At 42.8% G+C, this 25,958-nt stretch overlaps 1 protein-coding gene across 2 annotated transcripts in view; it reads right to left on the minus strand.

The window, feature by feature from the left end:
- PLAC9 (placenta associated 9) overlaps window positions 1–25,246 on the minus strand; it is a 29,291-nt gene extending 4,045 nt beyond the window's left edge. For both annotated transcript variants that reach the window (XM_061634937.1, XM_061634936.1), the window contains exons 1-2: window positions 24,985–25,246; window positions 8,919–9,019 (exon numbers count right to left, since the gene is read on the minus strand). In XM_061634937.1, coding sequence (XP_061490921.1) covers window positions 8,919–9,019; window positions 24,985–25,237 — 354 coding nt within the window. In that variant the 5' untranslated portion in view covers window positions 25,238–25,246. The remainder of the gene's footprint in view (window positions 1–8,918; window positions 9,020–24,984) is intronic.
- Between the last annotated feature and the right edge of the window lie 712 nt (window positions 25,247–25,958).

Consider the following 25,958-nt stretch of genomic DNA (forward strand, 5'->3'; position numbering starts at 1 on the left):
CTGGTAAAAGACACTCCTCGCCACTGAGGTCACCTGGGCCTCTAGTAACAAAGATGGATCTAAGAGCACCCCCAGACTATGGACCTGCTGTTTCAGAGGGAGTACGATCCCATCCAAAGCAGGCAACTGACCAATTATCTGAACTCGGGAACCACCAACCCACAGTGCTTCCATCTTACTAGGATTCAGACTCAATTTATTGGCCCTCATCCAGCCCACCACTGAGTCCAAGCAACGATCCAGGACTTGCGTACTGCTGACACCTCGCCCCAGATCTCCTGATGACCGCTCCCAAGGGATTCATATAGACGTTAAACAGCATGGGGGACAAGATGGTACCCTGCAGCACCCCACAGCACAACTGTCAGGGGGCTGAAAGACAATCACCCAATGTTATTCTCAAAATGACCCTGGAGCTGGATTAGAACCACTGTAAAATAGTGCCTCCGATACCCATCTCATCAAGTAGGCCCAGAAGGATACCATGGTCAATGGTATCAAAAGCCACTGAGAGATGAAGTAAGAGTAACAGGGTCACACTCCCCCTGTCCTTCTCCCGATAAAAGTCATTCATCAGGGCAACCAAGGCCGATTCAGTCCCAGAACCAGGCCTGAACCCATACTGGAACAGGTCAGGACGATCTGTTTCATCCAAGAGTACTTGCAATTGCTAAGCAACAACCCTCTCAATCACCTTCCCCAAGAAAGGGGTATTTGCGACCGGTTGGTAATTGTCGCAGACCAGTGGGTCCAGGGTGGGCTTTCCCAGGAGTCGTCGGATCCCTGCCTCTTTCAGGGTGGCTGGAACCACTCCCTCCTGCAATGATGCATTGACCACACCCTGAATCCATTCGGTCAAACCCCCTCGGCAAGCTTTAATAAGCCAAGAAGGGCAAGGGTCGAGAGGACATATTGCTGGCCTCATAATCGCAAGCACCTTGTCTACATCATCAGGCAGCATCAACTGCAACCGTTCCCAAGAAGCTGCAGCAGACGTTGCACTGGACACCTCATTGGGGACTACACTAGATGTGAATGGGGCATCAAGACTGCTACAGAGGCGAGCAACTTTACCCTCAAAGTGCCTTGCAAACAATTCACAGTGGGCCTCCAAAGGGTCTAAAACTCTATTTCCTGGAGGTGATGTCAACAGACCCCTGACAATACGGAAAAGCTCCACTGGATGGCTACTTGAGTATGCGATGAAGGCAGAGAAGTGGGCCTTTGCCGCCCTCACCACCACACAGTAGGCATGGTTATGATGTTTTACTCATGCCCAATCAGCCTCACAGCACGTCTTTTGCCACTTGCGCACGAGCCGTCATGCAGCCTGTATCACTGCCCTTAGCTCACTGGTGTACCAAGGTGCAAACTGGGCACCACAAAGCCAGAGAGGGCACTTGGGGACAACCATGTCAAGAGCTCGACACTCCTCACTGTTCCACAGAATGACAAGGGCTTCAACAGGGGCACCTGCTTTATCTACTGGGAACTCCCCCAGGGCATTCAGGAATCCAGTGGATTCCATTCGTCTCTGGGGGCGGACCATCTTAATCTGTCCATCACCCCTGCAGGGAAGGATCGGAGCCACAATTCTAAACTTCACCAGGAAGTGGTCTGACCATGACAATGGGGTGACATGCACCCCTCCATCTCCAGACCACCCCTTCATCTGGAACAAAAACCAAGTCAAGGGTGTGCCCTGCCCTATGTGTTGGGTCGGTGACAACTTGAGACAGCCCCATGGTCATCATGGAGGCCATGAAGTCGTGAGCCGGAACACCAGAGGCAGCCTCAGCATGGCAGGGGGTCCCAATCCTTGCAGCACTTACCAGGGACTTCAGCTGACTGAAGAGACAGCAACCCAGAGGAGCAAGCAGCAAGCACCCAGATGCTCAGAGACTTAATCCCAGGGCATGGCTTCTTCAGTCCCCCTACTGCTGCAGCTGTTCCCAACAACCCAAAGGGCAGCCAGGCTTATATGCCTCCTGACCCAGTCAGGAGCTGATGCAAGAGGCTGCAAGGTTAACTGCAGCCTCTCTCTGGAGCCAGGGTTAGGCAGTGGGTCCCAGTCTTTGCAGCACTTACAACAAAACATATCTATAGCCATGGTTTGTTGTTGGCTTATGAACCTTGGTTTGTTTTAACTATGGCTTGGTATTAAATGCTGAACCAGCACCATACATAACCATGGCTTGTTTGACCTCCCCGTCCCACTCTCTAAACTACAAAGGCGTAAGGCAAGAACAACTGGAAAAGATGCCAAACCCTGGAGAAATTAGCCATGGTTGCTTGGATATCTGGGGGAGCAACTTGTAGTTAACTCGTGGTTTGTTGAAACAAACTGCAGCTTAGAGTTGATATTCAAACCAGGCCATAGTGACTAGAGTAGAAAATACCAGAGATTCACAGTGGAACTCTGTGCAGCTGGTTGTTAACAGGCTCCACCTTTCATCTGAACCAGAATGTGCCCTCTGCACTCAGGTACCAAGGTGTTTTTGCTTTACTGGTACAGCATTACCTGTGCCTACATTTGTACCACTTTCACTCTGCAGGCAGGTATGTACAATGAAATGCTTCCCCACGTGAAAAAATATCTCCTCCTACATCAGGGGTGGGCCATCTTTTTTCTTCCCTAAGGGAGGGGGCTGCATGCCAGCAGTGAGTGAGGCCAAAGCCAAGAGTGGATGGGGCCACCCCATTTCTCTCTCTCTCTGACGCACTCTTCCCCTCCCCACTCAGTGCCCTGGCAGTGGAGCAACTGATCACTTGCAGAGAGATTCTGGAATTGGGCTCAGGGCTGCAGATTAACCACTCCTGCTTAATGCAGAAGTGTCAAGGAAAAAGGTTCTAGCCTAGCCTACTGTCTGACAAGTCAGTTTTCTGACTGGGGATCTTTGGGGGGGGGCATTTCTCCATCATGCAAGTCCCGAACTGCAGTCTGAAGTGATAGATCCCAGACACTGGTTTCCTGCCTGCAGTGGCCGGTGAACTCAAGGCTGGTGGTTCACTTAATGTCACCTTGCTTTGAGATGAGTGCGGCATTTTTAGCCATTTCTCAGTGTTTGGGATACACTCTGCCATGATATCAACCACAAGAAAGTGTAATTCCCCCATTCTTGTCATGCATGCCCTTTCTCCCCCCCCACTCTTTTATTTTCAAAATAAACAAAATATAAACATAACCAACAAAATAAACCCAAAATATTATTATACTATGTATATCATAATCATATTGCTTGTAAAGATTACATTTTGATTATCCATAGTGAATTATTAACACAATTTTAATTTATACATCAATATCGTTCTCTTTCCTTTCCTGCAGAATTGTTGAATATCATTCCTATCCTTTCATTTATTGGACCATTTAATAATAGTGCCGTATCCATGTATATTAGGGTTGCCAGGTTCTTGGCCTGAGACTGATCCTGTATCTTTAGGAGAAGAGAAGGTCAGCCAAGTGCAGGTGTTCTTGCAACACTGTAATGGGAAAAACCACAAGGTGGAATTCTCCCTCCCCCTCCCCAACTTTTAAAGATACAGAAGACCTCTTGGTTGCCAGGCCCGGCCTCCAAGAGGGTGACCTTGGCAACCTTCTCTTCTCCTAAAGATAGAGGATCAGTCTCAGGCCATGGACCTGGCAACCCTAATGTGTATGCCATTGGCAGGAGGATCCTTATATCTTGTAGATTTATATAATTGATATAATCATGGCATACTGAAATGAAATTAGTCCCTTTACTTTCTCATCTTGCTCTCTTTAAATTATCTGTTAGTTTTTTGAGTGGAGCTATATCCCAAACTGTTTTATACCAAGAATCTATATTAAGGTATTTCCAAAAAGTATGCCCTTTCTTTCTGATTCATCACTTCCACAGTGCATGCAGAAGCAGGTGCTTTCAAAATTCCTTTCACTTTGAACCAGCCCCACACAAATACTAAGGCTGCAATCCAATGCACACTTACCTGGGAGTAAGTCCAATTGAACCCAATGGAGTTTACTTCTAAGTAGACATGTTTTGGATTGCCACCTAAGCAAAGCATAGGTCACTGGAAAGTCTTGAGATACAAAGAGGAGGGAAATATTTGCCATCCAGCTTTAGGGTTTGGGAACGGCCGGCAGAGAAAACCTCCTCCTACGGGCGTGGCAGTGGAGGCCTAGCCATCTTAATTTCCTCGACCCTGAATGTGCAGGCTTCCACAGTACAATATATGCCACCAAGCGTCTGCCAGGCACTGATAGTACAAGGTACGAGGGTGAATCCCCTGATTTGTATAAACGTGTATTTCCCCCCATTTTCATCTAAGGTGGATATAGGTCTCTGGTCTGAACTAGAGGAATTTATTGAAAAACTCGTAATTAATTATCTGACTCACTTGCTTTTGATGAGCGGAGACTTCAATGCTAGGATGGGCTCTGGGTTTCCCAATGAGGACGTGCTATGGTCTGAGCCCAGCGAACTTAATCTCCTCCTTTGACAAAAAAATTAATAAGTATGGGCACGCTCTTGCCTCGCTAGTTTTCAAATTTCACTTAGTGTGCCTCAACGGATCCAATTTGGATTGAACGTCTGGGCACTTCACGTACATTTCTACGAAGGGCGCAAGTGTTATCGATTATTTCATTGCTTCTCCCTCTATTATTCCTTTTATTCAGCACATGACAATAGAGTGCAGGGTCGAAAGTGATCACCTCCCATTAACACTCAAGCTTTCTTTTCCAACTTCTCGCCCCACTGTATTGTCTGATCTACAAATGCATGGCCATCTCCAGAGGGCTAGACGTCTTAAATGGTCCCTGAGCATCGATGCTAACATAGGCCAGCTGTTGGGCTCGAATAAACTTCTCTCCCTGCGATCCTCAGCGATTGCCTTCCCTGGGTCCATTCTTAGAACCTTTCAGGATATAGTCGGAGAAATCAGACCCCTGGTCATTTCGACCTCAGTTGGCAAAGACCTGAGTTTTCCCCGGTCATGGTATGACAAGGACTGTAGAGCCAAGAAAAAGGAACTCCGCCAACTTACAAGAATGCTCGCACGCCAGGGCTCTGCAGTGCTTGTATCGCTTTTACAACATTGCCGGAGAGAATATAAATCTCTAACCAGACAAAAAAAAAAGGGCCTTCCACACAGATAGCTAGAATGCCCTGCTCTCGGCCTTGAGAGAAAGAAACAACTCTAAATTTTGGGAATTAATCCGCACCGGGCTAACGAGTGCCATACATAGGACAGACTCACCAATTTCCCCTGATACATGGGTCTCCCATTTTTCTAACATCTTTGGACCCAATGGGAATCCCTCCCAGGTGCCATTGGGAGACATTTCCAATCTTCCACCTTGGCCACCGGTGTCGCCCTTGGAAATCCTAGATCTGATCTCCAAGCTTAAACCGGGCAAAGCCCCGGGGGAGGACATGATCCCTCCCGAGGTATTCCTCACCGACGTAAGTTGGTGGGTGCCGGTTCTGGCCTCTCTATTCACGCATATAAATGCTACTGGAGAGATTCCCACAGGTTGGCGCTCTAGCATATTTGTCCCTATTCACAAGAAGGGCAATCTTTCGGACCCCCGAAACTATAGACCAATTAGCCTTTTAGATACCACCTCCAAACTCTATGGGAGGCTCCTTCTTAATAAGCTCCTGGATTGGGAGACAAATAACTGTATCCTCTATGAGGAGCAAGCAGGGTTTTGGAGAGGCAGGAGCACGATTGATCAGGTATATGTGCTGCAACACTTCATACAGAAACACACGAAAGGCCCCAACACACGTTTGTACGTAGCCTTCGTGGATTTCTCCTCTGCTTTTGATTCTATAGACAGAGACTTACTTTGGCAAAAGCTGGCCCAGACTAATATAGACAGAAGATTGCTCTATCTTATTCGAGTTCTTCATCAGGGAAATACGTCACAAGTACGCCTAGGCCTGCAGGGCTTGCTTTCTCGGGCTATTCGAGTACGGAAAGGGGTGAAGCAGGGATGCATCCTGGCTCCTTTTTTATTTAATGTTTTCATAAATGACATCATCCCTGCTATGGCTTCCCCGTCCTTTTTTCCTCCCTCAATAGGCTCTCATAAGATTCCTTTATTGTTATACGCCGATGACTTGGCCCTACTTTCCTTAAATAAAATTGGCCTTAAAAGGATACTCACTCGCCTGGGTGCCTACTGTAAGGAGCACCTTATGACAATTAACCACACCAAAACCAAGATCTTGATCTTTGGCAACAAGAAGGCAGCTTCCAATTGGTCAACTGAAGGCCATGCGCTGGATCAAGTTCACATGTTCAAATATCTGGGCATCTGCCTTAGCGAGAATTCCTCATGGAAGCCCCACATAAAGGCCATCAAACTGGTGGGAGCGAGATCCTTAGTACAACTTCAAAGATTTTTTTATGCTAGAGGGGGGCAAATGGTTCCCACGATGCTTAAGGTCTTTGTTGCCAAAACAGTTGCCACCATACTGTACGGGGCCGAACTTTGGGGGGCCGCAGCTAAGCAACAAATAGAAACTTTAAAAAACCAGTTTATGAGGAAAATTCTAGGATTCCTGCTGGGAACCCCTGCTGCACATCTCAGAGCGGAACTTGGGCTACCCTCTCTTGCGGCCAGAATAGACCTAGCCCACCTCAGATATTGGAGGAGAATATATCAAATGGACAACAATTCCCTCACCAAACTTTGCTGGTCCGAACAGCTGTCGAAGGGGGGGTGGGCCCATACCAGCCAGGCACTGCTGCAGCAATATAACCTCCCCACGGGTGAGCTATTGAACCTTAGCCCCCAAGCCCTTAGGAATTGGGTATTCAATCATGCAGCGAGGAAAGATCGGGTAGACATTTTAATAGCCCCCTTCTCTATTTGGTATTCCCAACTCAAACTCAATCATGCTAGATCATCGTATTTTGAAATACTCACCCATCCCTCTCTTCGTAAAGCATTCCTGGAACTTAGGTACCAATTAATGCCCTCGGCCTACCTGGAAGGGAAGTATAAGGGAATCCCTATCGAGGAAGGGAAATGTATTTTTGGGTATAATATTGTGGAGGACATTATCCATTACCTGTTATATTGCCCACTGTATGCTAACCCCAGACAGAAATTTTTAGCCCAATTCATCCATTCTCCTTTGGTTAAATGCCCTAAGGAGCTAGTAGTAGAGCTCCTAAATGATAATTTTAAACACGTGACTATCGCTGTAGCTAACTTTGCCTTGGCAGCTAAAAAGTTAAGCGCGATTTATATTCAAAATCAGAAACCCTGAAAGTTTAAAATGTTTTATTTCTACTCACCAGGCTCAACATGGGTCTTATGGTGGCTGATTTTATTTTATTTTATCGCATTTTGTGGCATTTGTGGTATTTGTGATGTATGTTGTATTTGCAATGGCCTTTGGCTAAATGCAAGATAAATAAATAGAAATATTTGTAGAGAACAGGGTTAATATTTCTGCTCTTGTGCTGCCCTCTAGTGAACAGAAGTGTTGCATTTTGTACAATAGATGGGATTAACTGGCGACTGGTCTAGGTGGCTGCATTTGCACATAATGTTAAACAGTGTTTTACAACACTGGTTCCCAAACCTTTCCCCCAAAAGACCACATGAAAATTGCTGAGGATGTTGATGGGCAACTTAATTATTTTTCTTCCGGTTGTAGCAATCCTAATGTACTGTGCTAGATGCTATATTATTATTAATTGTATTTTTATTGGTTATATTGTATTTTATTGTATTAAAATTGCATTCTATAGAATTCAAGTTGTAATGCAATAAAATACAATGCAAGAAATAAAAGAAGCAATAAAAAGTCAATTAAAATCAATATGTCTATTCAATGCAGACATGCTGTGGACCACTTGAATGAAGCTCGCAGGTCACTGGCCATCCACGGACAGCAGTTTGGGGACCCCTGGTTGAGAACAAGCCCTTCTTTTGATGCGGTTGTGAGGAGGAGTTTCTACTAACTGCAGTTTAGTGGTACATCTAAACCCAGATAAACTGCAGTTAGTCTTAAATATAGTTTATTAAAAAAAAGGCCACTTCGAAGAGTGGTTTATGAAACTGGCTTGGTTTACTGGGGCCCTGTATAGAGAAACAAACCCCTACAGGGTCGCAGAAGCAGGAGGTGAGGCAGGCTGGCAAGCAGGTGAGGTGAGGTCGGCGATGGCATGGGTAAGCTGCAGTCATGGCAGGCCAGGGCAGCAAGCCTGCTCTGCTTCCGCTCGGCAGACAGTGAGGAGGACGGAAGCGGTGGGAGAGCAGGATGGTTGATGAGGGGCTGCTGAGCCCTGATCATGCTCAATCTGTTCTACCAGCTGCAGTACGTTCCTCTAAGAAAACTGGAAGTGTGAATATCTGTGTTTTCCCTGCCTATGGTTGGTAGGATACAGCTGAAATACAAATCTTTGTTTGAGCAGTGTTATGCTGTTGCACACAAGTTAGGGGGAAAAGAAAATAAGGGCACCATTTGTAGCAACATAAAAAAGGCAGCAGAATGGAGGAGAGCAGTGGGAAGTTGCTTTTCAGCCCATAGGAAATAAACTGAAAGAAGGGAGGAGGAGGAGATAGTGGGCATGGAGAGGGGAACAATTGATATACTCACCTAAAAGCATTGGAGCAAAGCATCTGCAACCACTAGAGAAACAGAGTGGAGACTTATTTTCTCCACTTTTCATATTATCAGTGGTTTGGGTTAGTACAGATTTACAGGTGGGAAACTGCGTGATAGCTCTGTTTGCCAGTAACGTCATGTGAACCATGCAAATTTAAAGGAGATTTGAGTAGCACGAAACACACAGCAAACCACTATGTAGATGAACTCTAAGTGAGAAGCCATTTTGTGGAAATAGCAAGGAACATAAAGTATCTCTAAGAGTAACTGCGGCTTCTGTGTTGTTTTGCCAAATCTTCTTACCTCTTGGATAGTATCTAAGCGCCTATGAATTTTGTTGTGGTCATCACACCAGTCGTTTTGCTCTGAGCTTCCTTGAAGATCACTGACAGGATCAGCAGCAACTGCAGGGGGAAAAACAAGCAATATTAAAACTTTGCATAGTTACCAAACATTGATAAGCCATGTTTTACAAAAAAAATCTTAGCATCCGTGATGTCTGGGAATATCTACTGAAAGAAAGTTCCACAATTCAGCAGAACTGGGACCTTCTATCATCTGAAAGCCCTAATGTATTACTCATTTGCATGCATTGCTATTGCCATGTGAAGAGGCATCGACGGAGGTACCACTGTAATGTCAGACTATTTTATATATTTTGGTATATATATAGTGCATCAACACTCATCAGGAGTGACATACCAGAGAGTTGATCTCTCTGCTTTCTAGGGTTTACTAGCAAGAGTGGTGAATTGCACCAAATATCACAACTTTGTGGTATTTCAATATATTAGTAAGAGAACATATATTATTATTCTACCGAAAAAAGGGTAAGTGATCATCTTGCAAAAAATTCTTTTCTTATAAATAAGATATCTTAAGGAAAGGGGGGTGCCCCCTTCCCTGTCTCTGTCATGTGCTGGGATTTGCAACTCCAGACCCAAATAAAGAGTCTTGAAGCTTTGCTAAACAGGAAATGTTCTCCGCTAAACAGGAAATGTTCTTCAAAAACATCTCCCTTATAGTCTTTTCTTATCAGAGCACTCTACAGGGCCATGGAACAGCAATCAGGCAAGATCAATAGGAAGCAATAAAGCAGGGATAAACTTTGGCTATCCATATGTTCTTGGACTCCATCAAGCATGGAGCATGGCCAATGGTCAGGAATGATGGGAACCATAGTGGAACAACACATCTGCAATAAAGCCTGCTGAGGCCCAACAGCCTGAAACACCTTCATACAGCACTATGGACACACTGGGGCACCACCACTGAGAAGGCAGAGCCAAGGGAGCCTCCCCACCATAGCAGATCTCAAAAGTGGAGGCTGGTCCACTGCCCCAACAAGATCAGTTTGCCTTCAGCCAGCCCCCATCTGCCTACCTCCATACTTACAACCAGTTTAGGAAGTGCACTGACTGTCACCTGCCTTCTCCTCCTCCTCTTCCTTAGACTTGGTGGTGTATTCGTAGAACTCATCAAGGAGAAAGATGGGGCAAAAGCAGAATTAGCTCTGCTGGCCGTTTGCTCTGGCTCCACCTACTGCTGGCATCTCGGCCTTCTGCCCTATTAGTCCTAATGAGCACTAGTCTCCACTGAACACCAGTTTGTATGGGAGAGGACAGGTATCCTGGCTCACTTTGTGTAGGGCATTACCAGCACTTTGCTCATTATGTCCAGGTATAAGTGTAGCTGGCAAAAGGCATTTCTCAGTGTGGAAGCCACTTGAGACACAGTGATGGTCCTAGCAGCACCCCCAGACTATAACCTATTCATAGAGGGCCTTGCAGTAATCCAGCCTTGAGGTTGGACTATAGAGGTCAGGCTACTCCTGTCCAGAAAAAGCCACAGCTAATGAACCAGATAAAGCTGGTAAAAGGCACTCCTAGCCACAGAGGATACTTGGGCCTCTAGTGACAAAGATGAATCCAGGAGTACCCTTAGACCATGGACCTTTTCCTTCAGAGGGAGCACAACCCCATCTAGAACAGGTAATCTGCCTTCTCCCAGACATGGGGACCATCTACCCAAACAGCCTCCAACTTCCTATGATTCAAGCACAATTTATCGCTCATCCAGTCCACTACAGGATTCAGCACCGATCCAGAATGTTCACAGCCTCTCCTGATTCAGATATTATGGAGAAATAGAGCTGTGTGTCATCAGCATACGGCTGATACCTTGCTCCAAAACTCCTAATAACCTCTCCCAATGGCTTCATATAGATATTAAATAGCACTGGGGAGATGATAGCACCCTCTGGAACCCTGTAGCACAAGTGGCAGGAGGCCAAGGAACAGTCACCCAGTGTCACTCTCTGGACGTGACCCTGAAGGTAAGAGCAGAACCACCATAATACAGTGCCTCCATCCCACTGAGTCAGTCCAGGACGATACCATGGTCAATGTCTTCAATAGGTGACTTTGTCCTCAAAGTGTTTAGCCAGCCGGTTACAGCTGGACACCGTGCACTTCCCCTGGTCAGGTGTGACCATGAACAATGAACTGCAATTTGGTAAAAATGGAAACAAAAGCTTTCAATCTCCTCCTTTTGCTGGTGGAGGAAAAGGGAAGCGCACAAGTGTGAGGCTTGTTCACGTAACACTGAACTGAAATTTAGCATTACATGCGAACGAAGCTGTTGTCAGGCTGTTTACATGTACTTACTGCACATTTAAAGCACATGACTTCCCCCCAAAACCCTGAGAACCATTCTCTGTTAAGGGTGCTGGGAATTTTAGCTTTGTGAGGGGTAAACTACTGTTCCCAGGATTCTTTGAGGGAAAGTCATATACTCTAAATGTATATGCAGCCTTAGGTTAGACTTGTGTGTGGAGGGAATTGTTTCCTCTTCTTTGTCTTTTAAACAAATTCATTGTATAATGAAATAGTTTTAGCCATTTACACACCTAGTCTTGCAAAGTGGGAATGTTTATCCAAAACATTAGTCATTTCCCAGATTAGAATGTGGCTGTTGATTAGCTGAAATATACCTCTTGCTGCTGTTGGCTGAGCCACTCTATTGTCACAGTGTCACTCTGCCATCAGTTAAAATGTTCATGGAACATTATGACATAGCATATCTTGTGCAGTGAAAGGTCAGGACAAAATTCAGCGACACCTTGAGGCTGCTGTGAGAGGTAGGGATAGAGAAGCATGGCGTTGGGGAGGGAGGAGGGCAAGAAGAAGGGGAAAGATTCATTTCAGTGATGAAACAGTCAGCCAAATATTGGTTTGCTATTGATGAAACAACAGACACCACATGTACGGCACAGCTTGCTATCTTTTTGCATGGAATCTCACCATGTTTTGCGATTAGAAAGGAGTTGCTCTCTCCGTCACCTGTGCGTGACACAACTAAAGGGAGAGGACATATTTGAAAGGGTACTGAATGCAGTGCATGACATAGAGTTGCCTTTTGAGAAACAAATTCCAGAATTCTACAGGTATTCTGGAATTCTAATAAATCTGTATAACAAAAGAGGAGTTTCCTAAACTCAGGAGGCATGGACTAAATATAGCATCTCTGTTTGGGATAATCTACTGCTGCCAAGCACTGTTTTCAAAACTGACTCAGGCCAAGAACCATCTTTTTGCCAATTGCCCGATGACACCTGAGAAAGGCAGTTGAGAATGGCAACATCATCAGTGGAACCAGACTTGGCAACGCTCATAAAGAAAAAGCAGCCTCAACCATCACACTAGAAAGACTTCATGAGGAGAGGTTGGGGTGGCTGGAAAGGGAGGTGGAGACCACATGAAGAGATAAATAAATAAAAGCTGGTGTTTGTTCATTTTTACTTTTTCATTATAATAAACAACAATGAAAAAGAAAGAAATGTGTATAAAACCTATACAAACACACCGTGTTTTGTTTTGAAGAGGTTGGGGGGGAACTGAAAAAAGGTTGAGGGTGGAGTTAAAGGTGCAACCTTGCAGACCCTTTCATCACACTTTGGTTTTCATGCAAGTAACACATAAAGTGGCCTGTTTTTATTTTACTAATGTCTGCATACCAAGCTGCTGTTAAGGACAGAGTTAGTGACTAGATGGAAAATTGGTTACCCTTAGTTCAAGGTAAATCTTGCCTCCATCATAGGCTGAGTGAGTTTCAGTTGCTCAGCCCCACTTCCTTGCTTCAGAGGTTCTCAATGTAAACTGTTGCCTGGCAGCTACCAACTATCAGCAAGGAAAGGCTTGCTTCCATCATGGGCTGCTCAATCTCACTCCCTTGCTTTAGTAGTCTGTTGCCTGGCAACTACCAGCAAGGAAAGACTTGCCTCCATTATGAGCTGAGCGAGATCCAGCTGCTCAGCCTTATTCCCTTGCTTAGTAATCAACAGTGGGCCCTGTTGCCTAGTAGACAGAGCCAATAAGTCAACAACAGGGAAGAACAAGGATGAGGGTGAGAAATAGGGTTGCCATGTCTCTGGTTTTTGCCCGGAGACTCTGGCTTTAGTGCGGTCTTCTCTGGATCTCCAGGTGAGTCACCCCAATCTCCGGACTCTTAGCTTTCATTAAAAAAAATTAGGTGGTCTGGTTCAAGAGATATACACCAAAATATCAGCCACCCCTATCCGCAACTTCTGTTAGTGCTGGCTGCTCTAATCCCTGCCCTTTCAGGTTTTTAGCCAATAAGTTCAGTCAAGGTTGTGATTGATGAGAAACTGGCTGACCTCCAGGCAATAGCTAGAACCCACTGCAAATCCTGAAAACAGTTCCTTTTTCTTGCTTGTCTGCACATCAGAAGTTGAGTGAGTGTATAACTTTCAGCAATAGCAAGATTTCCTTTCTACAATAATATAGCAGGAAATCTAGAACTGACAGTCACAGCAGGATCTTGGTAGGCATGCACACACAGTGAACAATTTCAATTATGATTACAATAAAAGTGTACATGCAGGTTTGTTTTAATTACTTGCAAAAATAGCATATTATACACTTTATCTTTCAAATAACTCTTGAACAGAAATTTGAAAAAATGTACATGCTGCAGCATATGATGCCATTACAATATGTTATACTTTTGTAATTATAAGGAGTCAAACAAGTTTAAATTTTCCTGGGCTGTTGAAGAGGACAGTTTATTTGTCTAATGCATAGCCTATTGTGAAAACCTTTCCAATATGAAGCTTTAATCCTATACTCGCCTTTCTGGGAGGAAAGCTGCAATGCTAATTCCACATACCTGGAAGTAAACCCCATTGAACTCAGTAGGACTTACTTTTAAGTAGACATGGTTAGGACTGTGCTGTGAATCAATAGAACTTTTGAGTGAACATAGCAAAGGATTGTGTTCATGTTGTAAATCTTTCCCCCTCCAATCCTTTTTTTTTGTAAGCAATTAGGCAGGGCTTACTTAGATGTCACTGCTTTTATGTGGTAGAAAAGTAATACTGAATTTTTTAAAAAATGTTCTGCAATGACCAACTGGTTTTGACACTAAACTATTATATGGGGTGTATGTATTTTTACATCTCTAGTGTGTGTATATGGAATCTTTCCAACAACCCTGTGAGGTTGAAAACCAGGGCAGCTCACAGTAAGAAATAAATCCATTTAAAATCCAACAATCATGAAAAAAGTATAAAATACTTGCAAAACAGCTTAAAGTGGCATGATTCTGAATTTTGGGCTGGGTCAGTGACATTTCTTATCATTTAAGGTTGCAGTTCTGTGCACGCTTTCCTGTTTGAGTAAGCCCCATTGAATACATTGGGACTTGTTTCTGAGTAAACATGCATAGGATTGCACTATAAATATCTTTACAGGTTATGTAAATAATAAACATCTTTTACATTTATGCTTATATAAATATTTCTTCATACTATGTTTTGATATGTATCTGATTTTACATTATGGTTGTACATTCTTGAGAGCCAGTGTGGTGTAGTGGTTAGAATGTTGGACTATGACCTGGGAGACCAGGATTCGAATCCCCAAACAGCCATGAAACTCAGTGGGTGACCTTGGGCCAGTCACTGCCTCTCAGCCTCAGAGGAAGGCAATGGTAAACCACCTCTGAATACTGCTTACCATGAAAATCCTATTCATAGGGTCGCCTTAAGTTGGGATTGACTTGAAGGCAGTCCATTTCATTTTTTTGTACATTGTTATTTCCTCTACATTTTAAGTGTGCCTTTCTTGTTTGGGGTGATCATGGCCCCTCTCTGTTATTTTCACCATGAGGGGCAGATTAGGCTGAGAGATGGTGAGTAGCCCATGGTCACCAAGTGAACTTTGTAGCTGATTGCCATTTTTAAAATTAATTAAAATGATTTATATGCAGCCAAAGTTTATGAATTAATGCCGATCCACATAATACACTTAAAGCACAACCAATTTGCATTTGAAGAACATGATGTCTCCCAAAGAATCCTGGGAAAGGTAGTTTCCCCCTCACAGTTATAGTTCCCACTACCCTTAACAAACTACAGGTCCCAGGATTCTGTGGTAGGATTCATGTGCTTCAAATGTATGTTGAATGTGCTTTAAATGCATGATGTGGATCTGCCCTAGTATGCTGTGCATTCATTAGGGAATTGAAGAGAATTATTTTAAAAGATTTTTTAAAAATAGGGGCGGAGGGCTGTAGCTCAGTGGTAGGGCACATGCTTTGCTTGCAAAGGTCCAAAATTCAATCTCCGGAAAAGACTACTACCTGGAAGCCTGGCGAGCCAATTCTAGTCTATGTCATCAGTACTGAGCTAGATACTACCAAACATCCTGAGTCAATGTAAGGTCCATTCCTTTGTGTCTAAAAGAGGAAAAAGACCCAAGGACCACAGTGACTCTGAAATTTATTTCTGTATTTTACTTAAAGCATTTATATACCACTTTACTGTAAAAAAAACCCTCAAAATAGGTTTACAGAAGGAATTAAAACAATAAAATATTGGCAGCAACATTTAAAAACAGGTATTTAAAAATATTCAAAATAATAAAACCAACAATGAGTTAAAAACAGATAAAAAGCATAACAGCTTCCACATGACTGGGTAGGCTTGCCTAAACAAAAATGTTTTTAGCAGGAGCTGAAAAGAGTACGATGAAGGTGCCTGCCTAATGTCAATAGGCAAGGAGTTTCAAAGTGTAGGTGCTGTCACACTAAAGGACTGGTTTCTTACAAGAGCAGAACAAGTACTATGTGGAACTCGTAACATGGAAAGCACACCTTGAACTTGGCTTGGTAGCAAATCAGGAACCAGTGCAGATTTCAGAGCAGAGATATTATGTGCTGACAGGGTTTCATGGGGATATCTGTGACCTTGGCTGACTGGCTACCAGTTTTTTTAGTTTTGGTTTTTGGTTAGGAACCCTGAATCCCACCTTAGTGGGATGCTAGGTTTTCTGCCTAACTCAGGAACCTTGTAATGGTTGGTATGGTATTGCATTTAGTAAATCATCACTATCTTGCTTTTCTTTTTTTCTTTGCATTTCATTTATCGCTGACCTTATTCCCTTACATCCATAGATGCAACAGTGGTTCAATGCACCAGCCACTCAGCTCAACCCCCTTAAACCACTGATGATGTAACTTGTTGTTTGCATGATGATTTTTTTCTTGCCTGATAGTGGTAAAGGAGAATTCACGTACTAGGAAGTGTGGCTTCAGCTGCTGTGGTTCCCAGTCTACTGCCTGTGAAGGTAGACCAAACTTTGTGTGCTTTCTCTCTGTCAATTATTACTCACTGGAATTGGGTTAGCTGTCAAAGTGAGTTTATAGCAGCCCACAGAGTAGGCAGGAATGGGTAGAGAATCTTCTTAACTCTTACTTGTTTCTCAAACCTCTCTCTGCAGTGAAGGCTCAAGTCTTGAAAGATGTTTGGAGCAGCCAAGTTAAAAGGCAGGCAGGGCATTCTAGGCAGGGGGTTGCCAACCGTGGTTTGATATCGATATCTTTGCAGAGGATCCCTAGTCAAGCCTTACCAACAGCACAATCCTAACCATATCTTCTCAGAAATAAGTCCTGTTGAGTTCTATGAGGCTTAGGTCCTTAGTAAATGTGCTTAGAATTGAAGCCTTCAGGGGCATCCATCTTTACTCCTGAGTGCTTCCATCTAACATCTCCACAACACTAGGCTCCCTTCTTCCTACAATGGCCTTCTGGTGACTGGCCTGGCCTGAGGGCACTTAAACCCTTCTTGCCAGAAGCAAGTAGGCTAGATTAAATGTTCCCTACCCAGACTCCCTAAGCAGGTGAGGAGGAATTATCCCATAACTTCAGCTGGACCTGGGAACACCCTCATTCTGCTAAGATTTCTATCTTAATTTCCAATCAGATACTTTTTTTTGTTTGAGTGGTATGCTCCAAGCAAGTGTAGTTGATGCTTAATGTATCATGCTTAATGACATCACCAGGGCCCACTCCTGAAATCTCAGGGTTTGGGATGCTTCTTACCTGGCAGCACTAGAAATGAATAATCTTAGCATTATAGTAATCCCATGTTATTTCAGATGAGAATGTGATTTTTGTTCTGATAATTTTTTGTGAGCCTCTTTGAAAACCTGTCAGGGCTATAAAGCAGGATATAAGTGTTATAATAAATTGGCTTCATAGAATTATAGAATAGTAGAGTTGGAATGGGCCTATAAGGCCATTGGGTCCAACCCCCTGCTCAGTGCAGGAATCCAAGTTAAAGTAGAGGGACTAAACATGGTATTAACATGATATAAAGCCCTAAACAGCTCAGGACCAGGTTACTTGAGAGTGTCTTATCCATTAATAGTAACCAGTTGGTCACTGTTTGAACTTCTGCAGGAGAGTTTCTCCTTCAAAGGTACCCAAAGATATCAGAAGCCTACTGCTTGCTCCACAGTTAACTTGGAGCAGGGCTGTCAGTGTGGCTGCCTTTATTCCTTGGAAGAGTATTCCTTTTGAGATACCAGGGCCCACTATCTGCACTTTCTAGGACCTATTGAAGACATTTTTGTTCTATTAAGCTTTCCTAGCTGGATGAATAGTTCTCTGCCATAGGTGTCCATTTTGTTTTTAAACTCATCTGCTGTTTTTTAAACTGTTTTGTAACTGTTTTTGCCATTTTTCTTTTGTATATCACCTTGGGATATATGTGGAAGATGATTAATAATAATAATAATATTTTAAAACATAGTAACAGAAACAGGAGTGCTGTGAGTTTAGTGGATTAGTTCACATACTGCCAGGTCCTAGGAATATTTACTCAGGCCCAATGACTTCACTATGACTTACTCCAAAGTAAATTAGTGTCAGTGCTACTTGTTTACAAGGGTTTCTTTATTTTGTCTTTAGCATTGTTTTTCTATGAGGCAAGCTGTCTCCTCATAATGGCATCACAAGCTCTCTTTTAAAAAATTTTCCAGGAAGAAAAACAACATGCAATTAAAGAGCAGGAAAATGGCCCTCCTCGAATATTTGGCTAACCATCAAACCTTAAAATGTTCGTAGTGGAGCCCCCACCCACATCAGAATGATGAGTACAACCAAAACTATGTGGAACTTGCTTGTCTCAAAGTCAGGAAATTTGGTTAAAAGTGAGTGTAAAGCAAACCACCACTGGGCTTTGGAAAACGTTTTGCTGGGAGAAAACAGCACATTTCAACAATGTCTTCTCTGGCTCCATGTGAAAAGGGATACTTTACATGGGAAAGTTTCATGATGTTACTATAAAATAAATACAAATGCTGCCTGTTTAAGAAAATGTAGACTGTCAGATTATGAACAACTTTGTAACTTGGCACAACAGGTCTTACCTTGCTGGTGCTTGTGGCCAGTACACATGTGAAACAATTAAATAGATTTTTTTCCTGTGATGCAGTGACTTCTATGAAGAACTTACTTCGGGAGAGTACATCTCCCAGATGTGTCATAGAGTTTCTCCCTGCACAACACTGTGAAAATTTGCCAGTTCAGTTCTGATTCATCTAGAAGTCCATGCTGCCACAACCTTTTTCTCCCTGGTTATCTTTTGTTGCAAATCAGTCTTCAGTCCTCTCACCTCAGCTGCCAAAATCATTCACTTCTCCCATCACTCAGGCATATAACTCCCTCTCAAATCTCTAGCCTAGTTTCCTACATCCAGTGCATCCCTTCTCCTCTCTTGGTACAGCTTTGCCCGCATAGTGGACACGTTCACATGTAATGCTAAGCCATGTTTTAGCACCTCATAGACATGCACAAACAAGCCTTAACAAAAACTGTCATAAATAACATTTATGAAGTTTCCTTGGAAGCAAGGAATGACAGCAGTGTTAAACCACTTTAGGTCCATAGAGTCAATATGCCCAAAGAGTCCACCTTTTCAGGAGAGCATGTTGCTGTTACATGAAGCTGCAAACCTTTGAACAATAGGGAACTCTCTTCTACAGATGATCCTTCAGATCCATGCCTTCCCCCAATCCACCCCAGCATGCCCCAGATCTGCACCCACCATACCCTCTTTTTGTCTCTAACAACATTGGACCTCCAACACCAATAAGGCAAGGGCTATGGAGATCTCTCTAGCAGTGGAAAAGGGTCTTGTGGAGGTGGATCTCCCTCTATAAGGATGAACCTCTCTCCTCCCTCAGAGAAGGAGATCCAAAACATCCTACAGCCTCTGGGACCACAGAACTGCAGCCCTAATCACCTACTTTGATGATCAGGTTAGATATAAATGCACACATCTTTGGTCAACCTTACAACTACCTCCCAACTAGGATGATACTCTTCCTTTTCAGGGGCATCCTTCAACATTTTTTAATTATTTATTCCCTTTATGGCCAATCCTTCCTTCATAGAGTTCAAGGTGGTATGTGGGGTTCATCCCTTTGGTCATTTTATCCTCATCACAACCCTCTGAGGTAGGTTAGGGTGAAAGTTGATGACTGGCCCAAGGCCATCGAGCAAACTTCAAGGCTGAGTGGAGATTTGAATCTGGATCTCTCAAGTCCTAGTCCAACGCTCTAATAGTTAAAGTCTAACCACTATATCATGCTGGCTATGCCTTTGCTTAGTAGAAATGAATGAAGAAAAATACAGCCAGCATTTTTTTATTCTGGAATCATCATTCAAACCACATTTGAAATTAATGTGAGTTATTATAATTAAGAGGGAACCTTCCTAGCTTTAGGATACAAAACCACATACAGCACTGTGCAACCAGAATAACTATTTCCACATGTAATACCAACATCTGCTTGGAATTTCTTGAGACACTGAGTAAGCAGCAAGGCAGTTTCAATTTTTGCTGTGTGCTCGCCTGGACTCATTGGGACTATTCTTGATTAAAATATTTCTGTTCTCAGTTATGCTGGTAAAACTTCAGCAAGTTTGAAACCTTGGGTTTTTCCATGTCTCATGTAAGACAGATGAGAGAAACATAATTCTGCCTGATAAAATATCACCTTGTACCAAAAGATAACATTGCAATGAAGCAATCACATGAGCACAAGCAGTAAAGTCTAGAAAGAGGTCCATTTCAACATTAAAGCCACCAGAAGGCTGCATCAGGCATCACAGTCCCAGTGTCATAAACCATGTCTTATGAAGCGGAGAACAAGCATCGGACATGCTTGCTCCTCCCTTGCCCATACTCCGCTCACCAACAAACCAGGATCTCTTGCACCAAAGCTGGCATGCAAAGAAAGAGTAAAAGGCCCAACACTCGTTTCTGGCTTCATAAACTGGGAACATTATATCCAAACTGGCACAAACTGCCTAGATTTTGACACGGGAATGCACACTTTGCAGTACAGCACTGCTTGCTAAAATCTGTAGATATCAAGCTACTTAGAAAAAAACTGAGCTGATTGCTCTTTAAATGTAAATTTGGGATGGACCACTTCCACCTTCAGAAAATGCACATATGCAAAGTTTGTGGGGAGCCTCCCATTTCTGGGATAGGAATACAGGATGGGAGGAGATAGTATCTCAGTTAGCCTCCAAATAACTTCCTCTCACCTGGAGACCCACCACAGCTTTCCTATGGCTTTGCCAGCAGCCTAATGCCAAAATTTAGGAGGTGAAGTTCTAACCACCAACTCACCTGAGGAAAAGCTTTGTCTGTTGTTTTTGTGTGTCAGGCTGCTGTAACTATAAAGACACAGGGGAGCAGAGCCAGTAAAAATGGTGGCAACCCATAGTGGTGTGGTTCTTTTGGTGATATCTTCTGCACTCCAGTGCGAACTAGCCTCATAAACCTGCATAATGGAACACAGTCTTTTTATAGAACTAAACAAGGATTCTTAACTGTGGCTTGCAGCCATGGATGGGGAACTGATGTCTAGTAAGAGACTGTGGGAGAGGGAAATAAACTACTGAGGTCATTCTGTCCAAAAGACACCGTTTCTTGTGCACAGCCTATTCTGATTAATGGGGGGGAAAACACTCAACAATCCCACAATTCCTTTTCTTAAATATGCAGCAATTGTCAATTTGTTCCTGGCTCATTCACATCATGTGAACTGGGTGAACCTTAGAATCTAGCACAGGATCCTCTCCGGTGCACAAAGGTTCCTCCACTACCAAAGCAATGTGAGAAGGGTTGCTTGAAAAGATAGAAACCTAAATGCACATCTCTTTTATTACGAGGTCAGACAAAAGATCGACAGAGCTGATGAGATCTTTGTCTTAGTATTTTGTTCCATTCAGTTTTGTTTACTTGACGACTTTCCCTCTGTCCAAAATATTACATCAGCGAAGTAAGAACTTGCTTGGCTTAATTCTCTGCTTGCTTTGGCTATACTTTTTGTTCTCAGAAAGAAGATAAATCTGCGTTCAGAATCATAAATATTTTTGAGAGGACTAAATCACTCTCAGTTGCTCTTCAGAGCTGGTGGATTGGGTGAATGTGTCTTATTGTGTGGTAATAACAATACTTAGCACTGATGGAGTGCTTTAGAATGTTCATGTACTTTGGATATAGTATTTTGTTATAATTCTTCAACAAGCCTGTAAGATCTGGGCTCCCTGGAAAGGATCTTTTAATAAAGTTATTTATTTATATCTTGCCTTTTGGATCCAAAGATTTTCCCCAGCTGACTACACCTTTCTATTTTTTAAAAAACCAATTAACCATTAAAAAAATAAGACCATTAAAACAATTAAATTAGACAGCAGGAGATAAAATCCAGCCCTATCATCCACCAAGCTTTATTTATTTAATTTGTGTTTGTCTTAATGAAAATTTGCCCCCCTCATCTCATAAAATCAGAATCATTTTGCTCCCATCAAGTTACTTTAAGGATAAAATTCTGATTGGTAATTAGGATGCACAGAACACAAGCACACTGCAGAACACAGTTTTGTGGTTGCACTGGGAATATAAACTTTAGGATTAGCTTAAAAAAATGTTTCAAATATATTCCACAGGGGTAGTCATGTTAGTCTCTTGCAGCAAAGGCAACAAAGGGTCTTGTGGCACCTTAAAGACATAACAAATGTATTAGGGCCACAATAATGTTGTTTTTGCTGTTCCAGATCCACTTTGTTGTTCTGAACTTCACTGAAGTATTGTCCAGATCTACGGAGTCTAATTAAAGCTGTAGCAGAGAGTAAATTTCTACGTCTTGTGATTATTGTGTTAAATCTCCAAAACTTGTGCCCACATTATATTTTTATGGCATTTACCTTAGAGTAGTTGCCATCTGTTTCTATACTTTACTATAAATTGGATGCAATTATCTCCTGGTAGTTTGTCATGTACTCCTCCTGAATTAACTTTAGCTATAGTTTGGTAGTAGAGGTGTGCAGCTGCCAGAAAGACATGGAACTATTGGAAAGGACCTAAAGAACTGTTTTAGGCATGCCTGAGATTTGATAAGTGCACTGATAAGATTTGAGGTTGGTTTGGTTTGCCCATCACAAAGTGCTTTGGAAATTCCCCTCATGGCTACACTAGATGTGATGGTGGTGACAGTTCACTTCAGCTCAGGTCTCTCCCAGACTTGCATAAAATAGGGGGCAGATGACCAATTTTAGAGTAAAGAGGAAGTAAGGCACTAAACCCTCTCTGTATCTACCAATGACCTCCCCCTCACTGTGCTTTTCTCCCAGCTGAGCTCACTTTTGGCATCTGAACTCAGTAAAGAAAAAAAAAGTGCCTGTGGGGACAGATTGGACATAAGGCACAGGGATGGGGAGGTTTACCATCTGCCACTTCCTACCGACACATATACTTGTTTGCTCCTTTTCCTTTAATCCCTGAGACTCCCTCCCCCTATACACAGTTTGTATGTATGACTAGTACAGACCTGGATTTAAATAAAAGGATTTACTGTCACATTTTGTTTAGTCCTTTGTGTCTAGCTCTGAGCTACTCATAGGAAGAACTTTTCCTCTTATACTCTTCCTCTTAATTATAATAAATAATTTGCCGTTTAATTCTGGGGGGCTGCTGTTTGAAAAAACAGTCCTTCAAAACCTTCTTGGGCATGTCAAATCGCTGCATGGTTCTTTGGATCCTGGACATTATCTGTTGGGCCCACAAAGGCACAATACTACTGCTTGACATTCAGAGGTGCCCTACTCCTGTTAGCGGCCACACACGTTCAGGAGCAGGCTTCCATGTGTGCATTTCTCACTGAATGGGGAATTGTGCATGTAGTATTTTCATTTCCATAGCCAGGGATACTCTGAAATAGCTGATCAGCTGTTTAGGGTGCAAAACAGAGAAGTCATAAACCAGCTCAAGAGCACAGTGTAACTAAAGTTCAGGGGGTGCAGGCCTGAGAGATGGCATTCTCTGTGGCAGCCCCTAAGTTGTGGAATTCCCTCCCCACAGAGTTGTGGCTGGCACCTTCACTGTACAAGTTTTGGCAAACACTAAAGGCACACCTCTTTACCCTGGCTTTTGGTACTTGAGATGTATATTTTCAGGACCCACCCTATTCTTGTGAATGTATTTTTCATGGTTTCTAATACAGCATTTTAGACTGCTGTAACCTGCCCTGGGCTCCTACTGGGAGGAAGGGCGGGATATAAATCTAATAAATAAATAAATAATAAAACAAAAAAGGGTGATAAAAATAAAAAATAAACATGGTAAGTCTCAATGTGTATGTGTTTCAAGTGAAATGTGTTTTTTTTAATAATTGTTACTGCATTTAGTGCTCCATGCCAATCAGCTGATCAGTATTAATCAGAGTGCATGCATGTAGAGTTGGATTAGTTCCATAGCATTTTTTCTAAGTGTTCAGTGGATTGCCTCACTAATCCTTACAAAGGCCCTGTAAGGGAGGCTTATATTTTTATTATTCCCATACTGTAGATTTGGGGCCAAGGCTGAAAGAGTGTGGCTTGAGCTGGTAACTGAGAACTGAAGTGGGAATTTTTCTGACATAGTTTATTCCCTACTTCTTCTGCATAATGGCTAACACTGATTTACTAGAGGTAAACTAAACTCTATTGGCATGAGTCTTACAGACTGCCTTTACTGTGATATGCTGAAAGATTGCATCTATATGTTTGGATAAGAGTAATTCATCCTTGAAGAAATGTGTTCACAATTTAGAGTATGGGGGGGAATGCACCCAATGAGAAGCATGAAAGCCTACATCATGATTTAAAAAACTGTGAAGATTTTATGCAAGGTCTAGTTAACATTAAGCATGTTTCTATCCAATTCATTTCAGAGACAAGGTTAAACACTTGCAGAGTATCTTCTACTGAAACAAATTAGACTTTGGGCCTGATCCTATGCCAGCTCATCCAGAAGTAAGATTCAATATATTCAATAATACCAACTCCCAAGTACACACCCATAAGGCTGCAGACTTTGCAGTGCTTGCCTTTGCTAGATTCCATCCTTACTCAGTCATAGCATTATGAGACACAAAAATGTCTTTAAAACATTTCTACACACGAAAGGATCCACTTTCTGCAAACTATTTCCCTCCTTCAACATATTTATACATGCAGTATATGATGGTACAATAAAACAACCAATAGTGGGAAAGGCAGCTGAGTTAACCAAGGATAAACTTTAGAAGATAGTATACAAGGGTCTTCATTACTAGCTTCTTGGAAGTTTTCATAGCAATAGAATTATTTTCTAAACTCATCAAAACTTAATGTCATTCAGAAATCCATACTTGACTGGCAAAGGTGAACAGCGCTCTAACCTGCCTGCCATTTTGCTCTGACTTTTGGAGAAGTGTACAAATACTGCATATTTAAGACCCCTGTAAAAGTTTATAGTTTATAAAACATGTTCTCTATTTACATAGAGTTCATTCTTATAGAGGGCTTTCCTTACGAGAACTTCAAAAATTAAAACAATCCATTAGCTGTTGCAGATCAAAAATAAGCACATTATATTTATATCCATCTCAGCATATTTGCTCTAGATTACTTTTTTCTCTAGAAGACAACATTCTACAAAGTGTCCTGTACAAGCTTTGAAAAGTCTTACCCAATCCTTGTCCATCCAGCATGAAAATAAAAAGTAGAGGCCAAATGCAAGGCATAGTTTCAGAGTCTCGGTCTGGAGGAGTCTCCTGGTCCAGCACATGAAGAGAAATAAGCAGCCTCTTTCTCCAGTCTATACACCGACTCTCTGCAGAACAGTTTGGATTGGCAGCCAGAGAATTGGGAGGAAATATAGTCTCTGGATGCTGAGCCAAGTTTCTTAGACAGCCTTTGCCTTCCTTCCTCCCCACCCCCATCCCAAACCACCCTTTAAATTCCACATGGGGTTCAGTCACCCAGACAAGCTCATTTTAGGCCAAATGTGCTGAAGTGAAGGGGTGATTTCTTATTTATTTATACGGAGCATGAATGGAATGTGTTGAAAAAGAGCTCTATTGAATACAACCGAGCGGATAAGGCACGAAAGCAGTTGCCTTGGATTTCTCCATGTGTAGTTTTTATCACTCTGTGGAGGAGAGAAAACCCTGCAGTATATTTGTAAGGCCTGCTATTACTTGTTTGTTTAGAGTTTTTAAAACTCCACCCTATTCTAAAAGCTTAGTGCAGGTTACAATATTTCCAGCATATTAGATATAACACAATCCAGCAACGCAAACTTGATTCTCAGCAGAAACACAGGAAAACTGCCTTATACATTGTCAGAGTGTTGATTTATCTAACTCACACTCAATATTGTCTACACTGATTGGCAGCAACTGGCTAGAGTAGGTGTGGGGGACCTTTTGCCCTCCACATGTTGCTGAACGACAACTCCTATCATCCCTGGCCTTTGGCCAAGTGTGCCAGAACTGATAGGAATTCTAGTTCAGCAACATCTGGAGGGCCAAAGGTTCCCCACACCTCTCCTAGGGCTCCAGGCAGGGGTCTTTCCCAATCCTACCTGCAGATGATGGAGACTGAACCTGGGATCTCTAGGATACAAATGATGTTCTTTGCCACTACATTTCGCTAAAATGG

This window comes from Rhineura floridana, chromosome 7 (genome assembly GCF_030035675.1).
Source record: "Rhineura floridana isolate rRhiFlo1 chromosome 7, rRhiFlo1.hap2, whole genome shotgun sequence".
NCBI classification, from domain to species: Eukaryota; Metazoa; Chordata; class Lepidosauria; order Squamata; family Rhineuridae; genus Rhineura; species Rhineura floridana.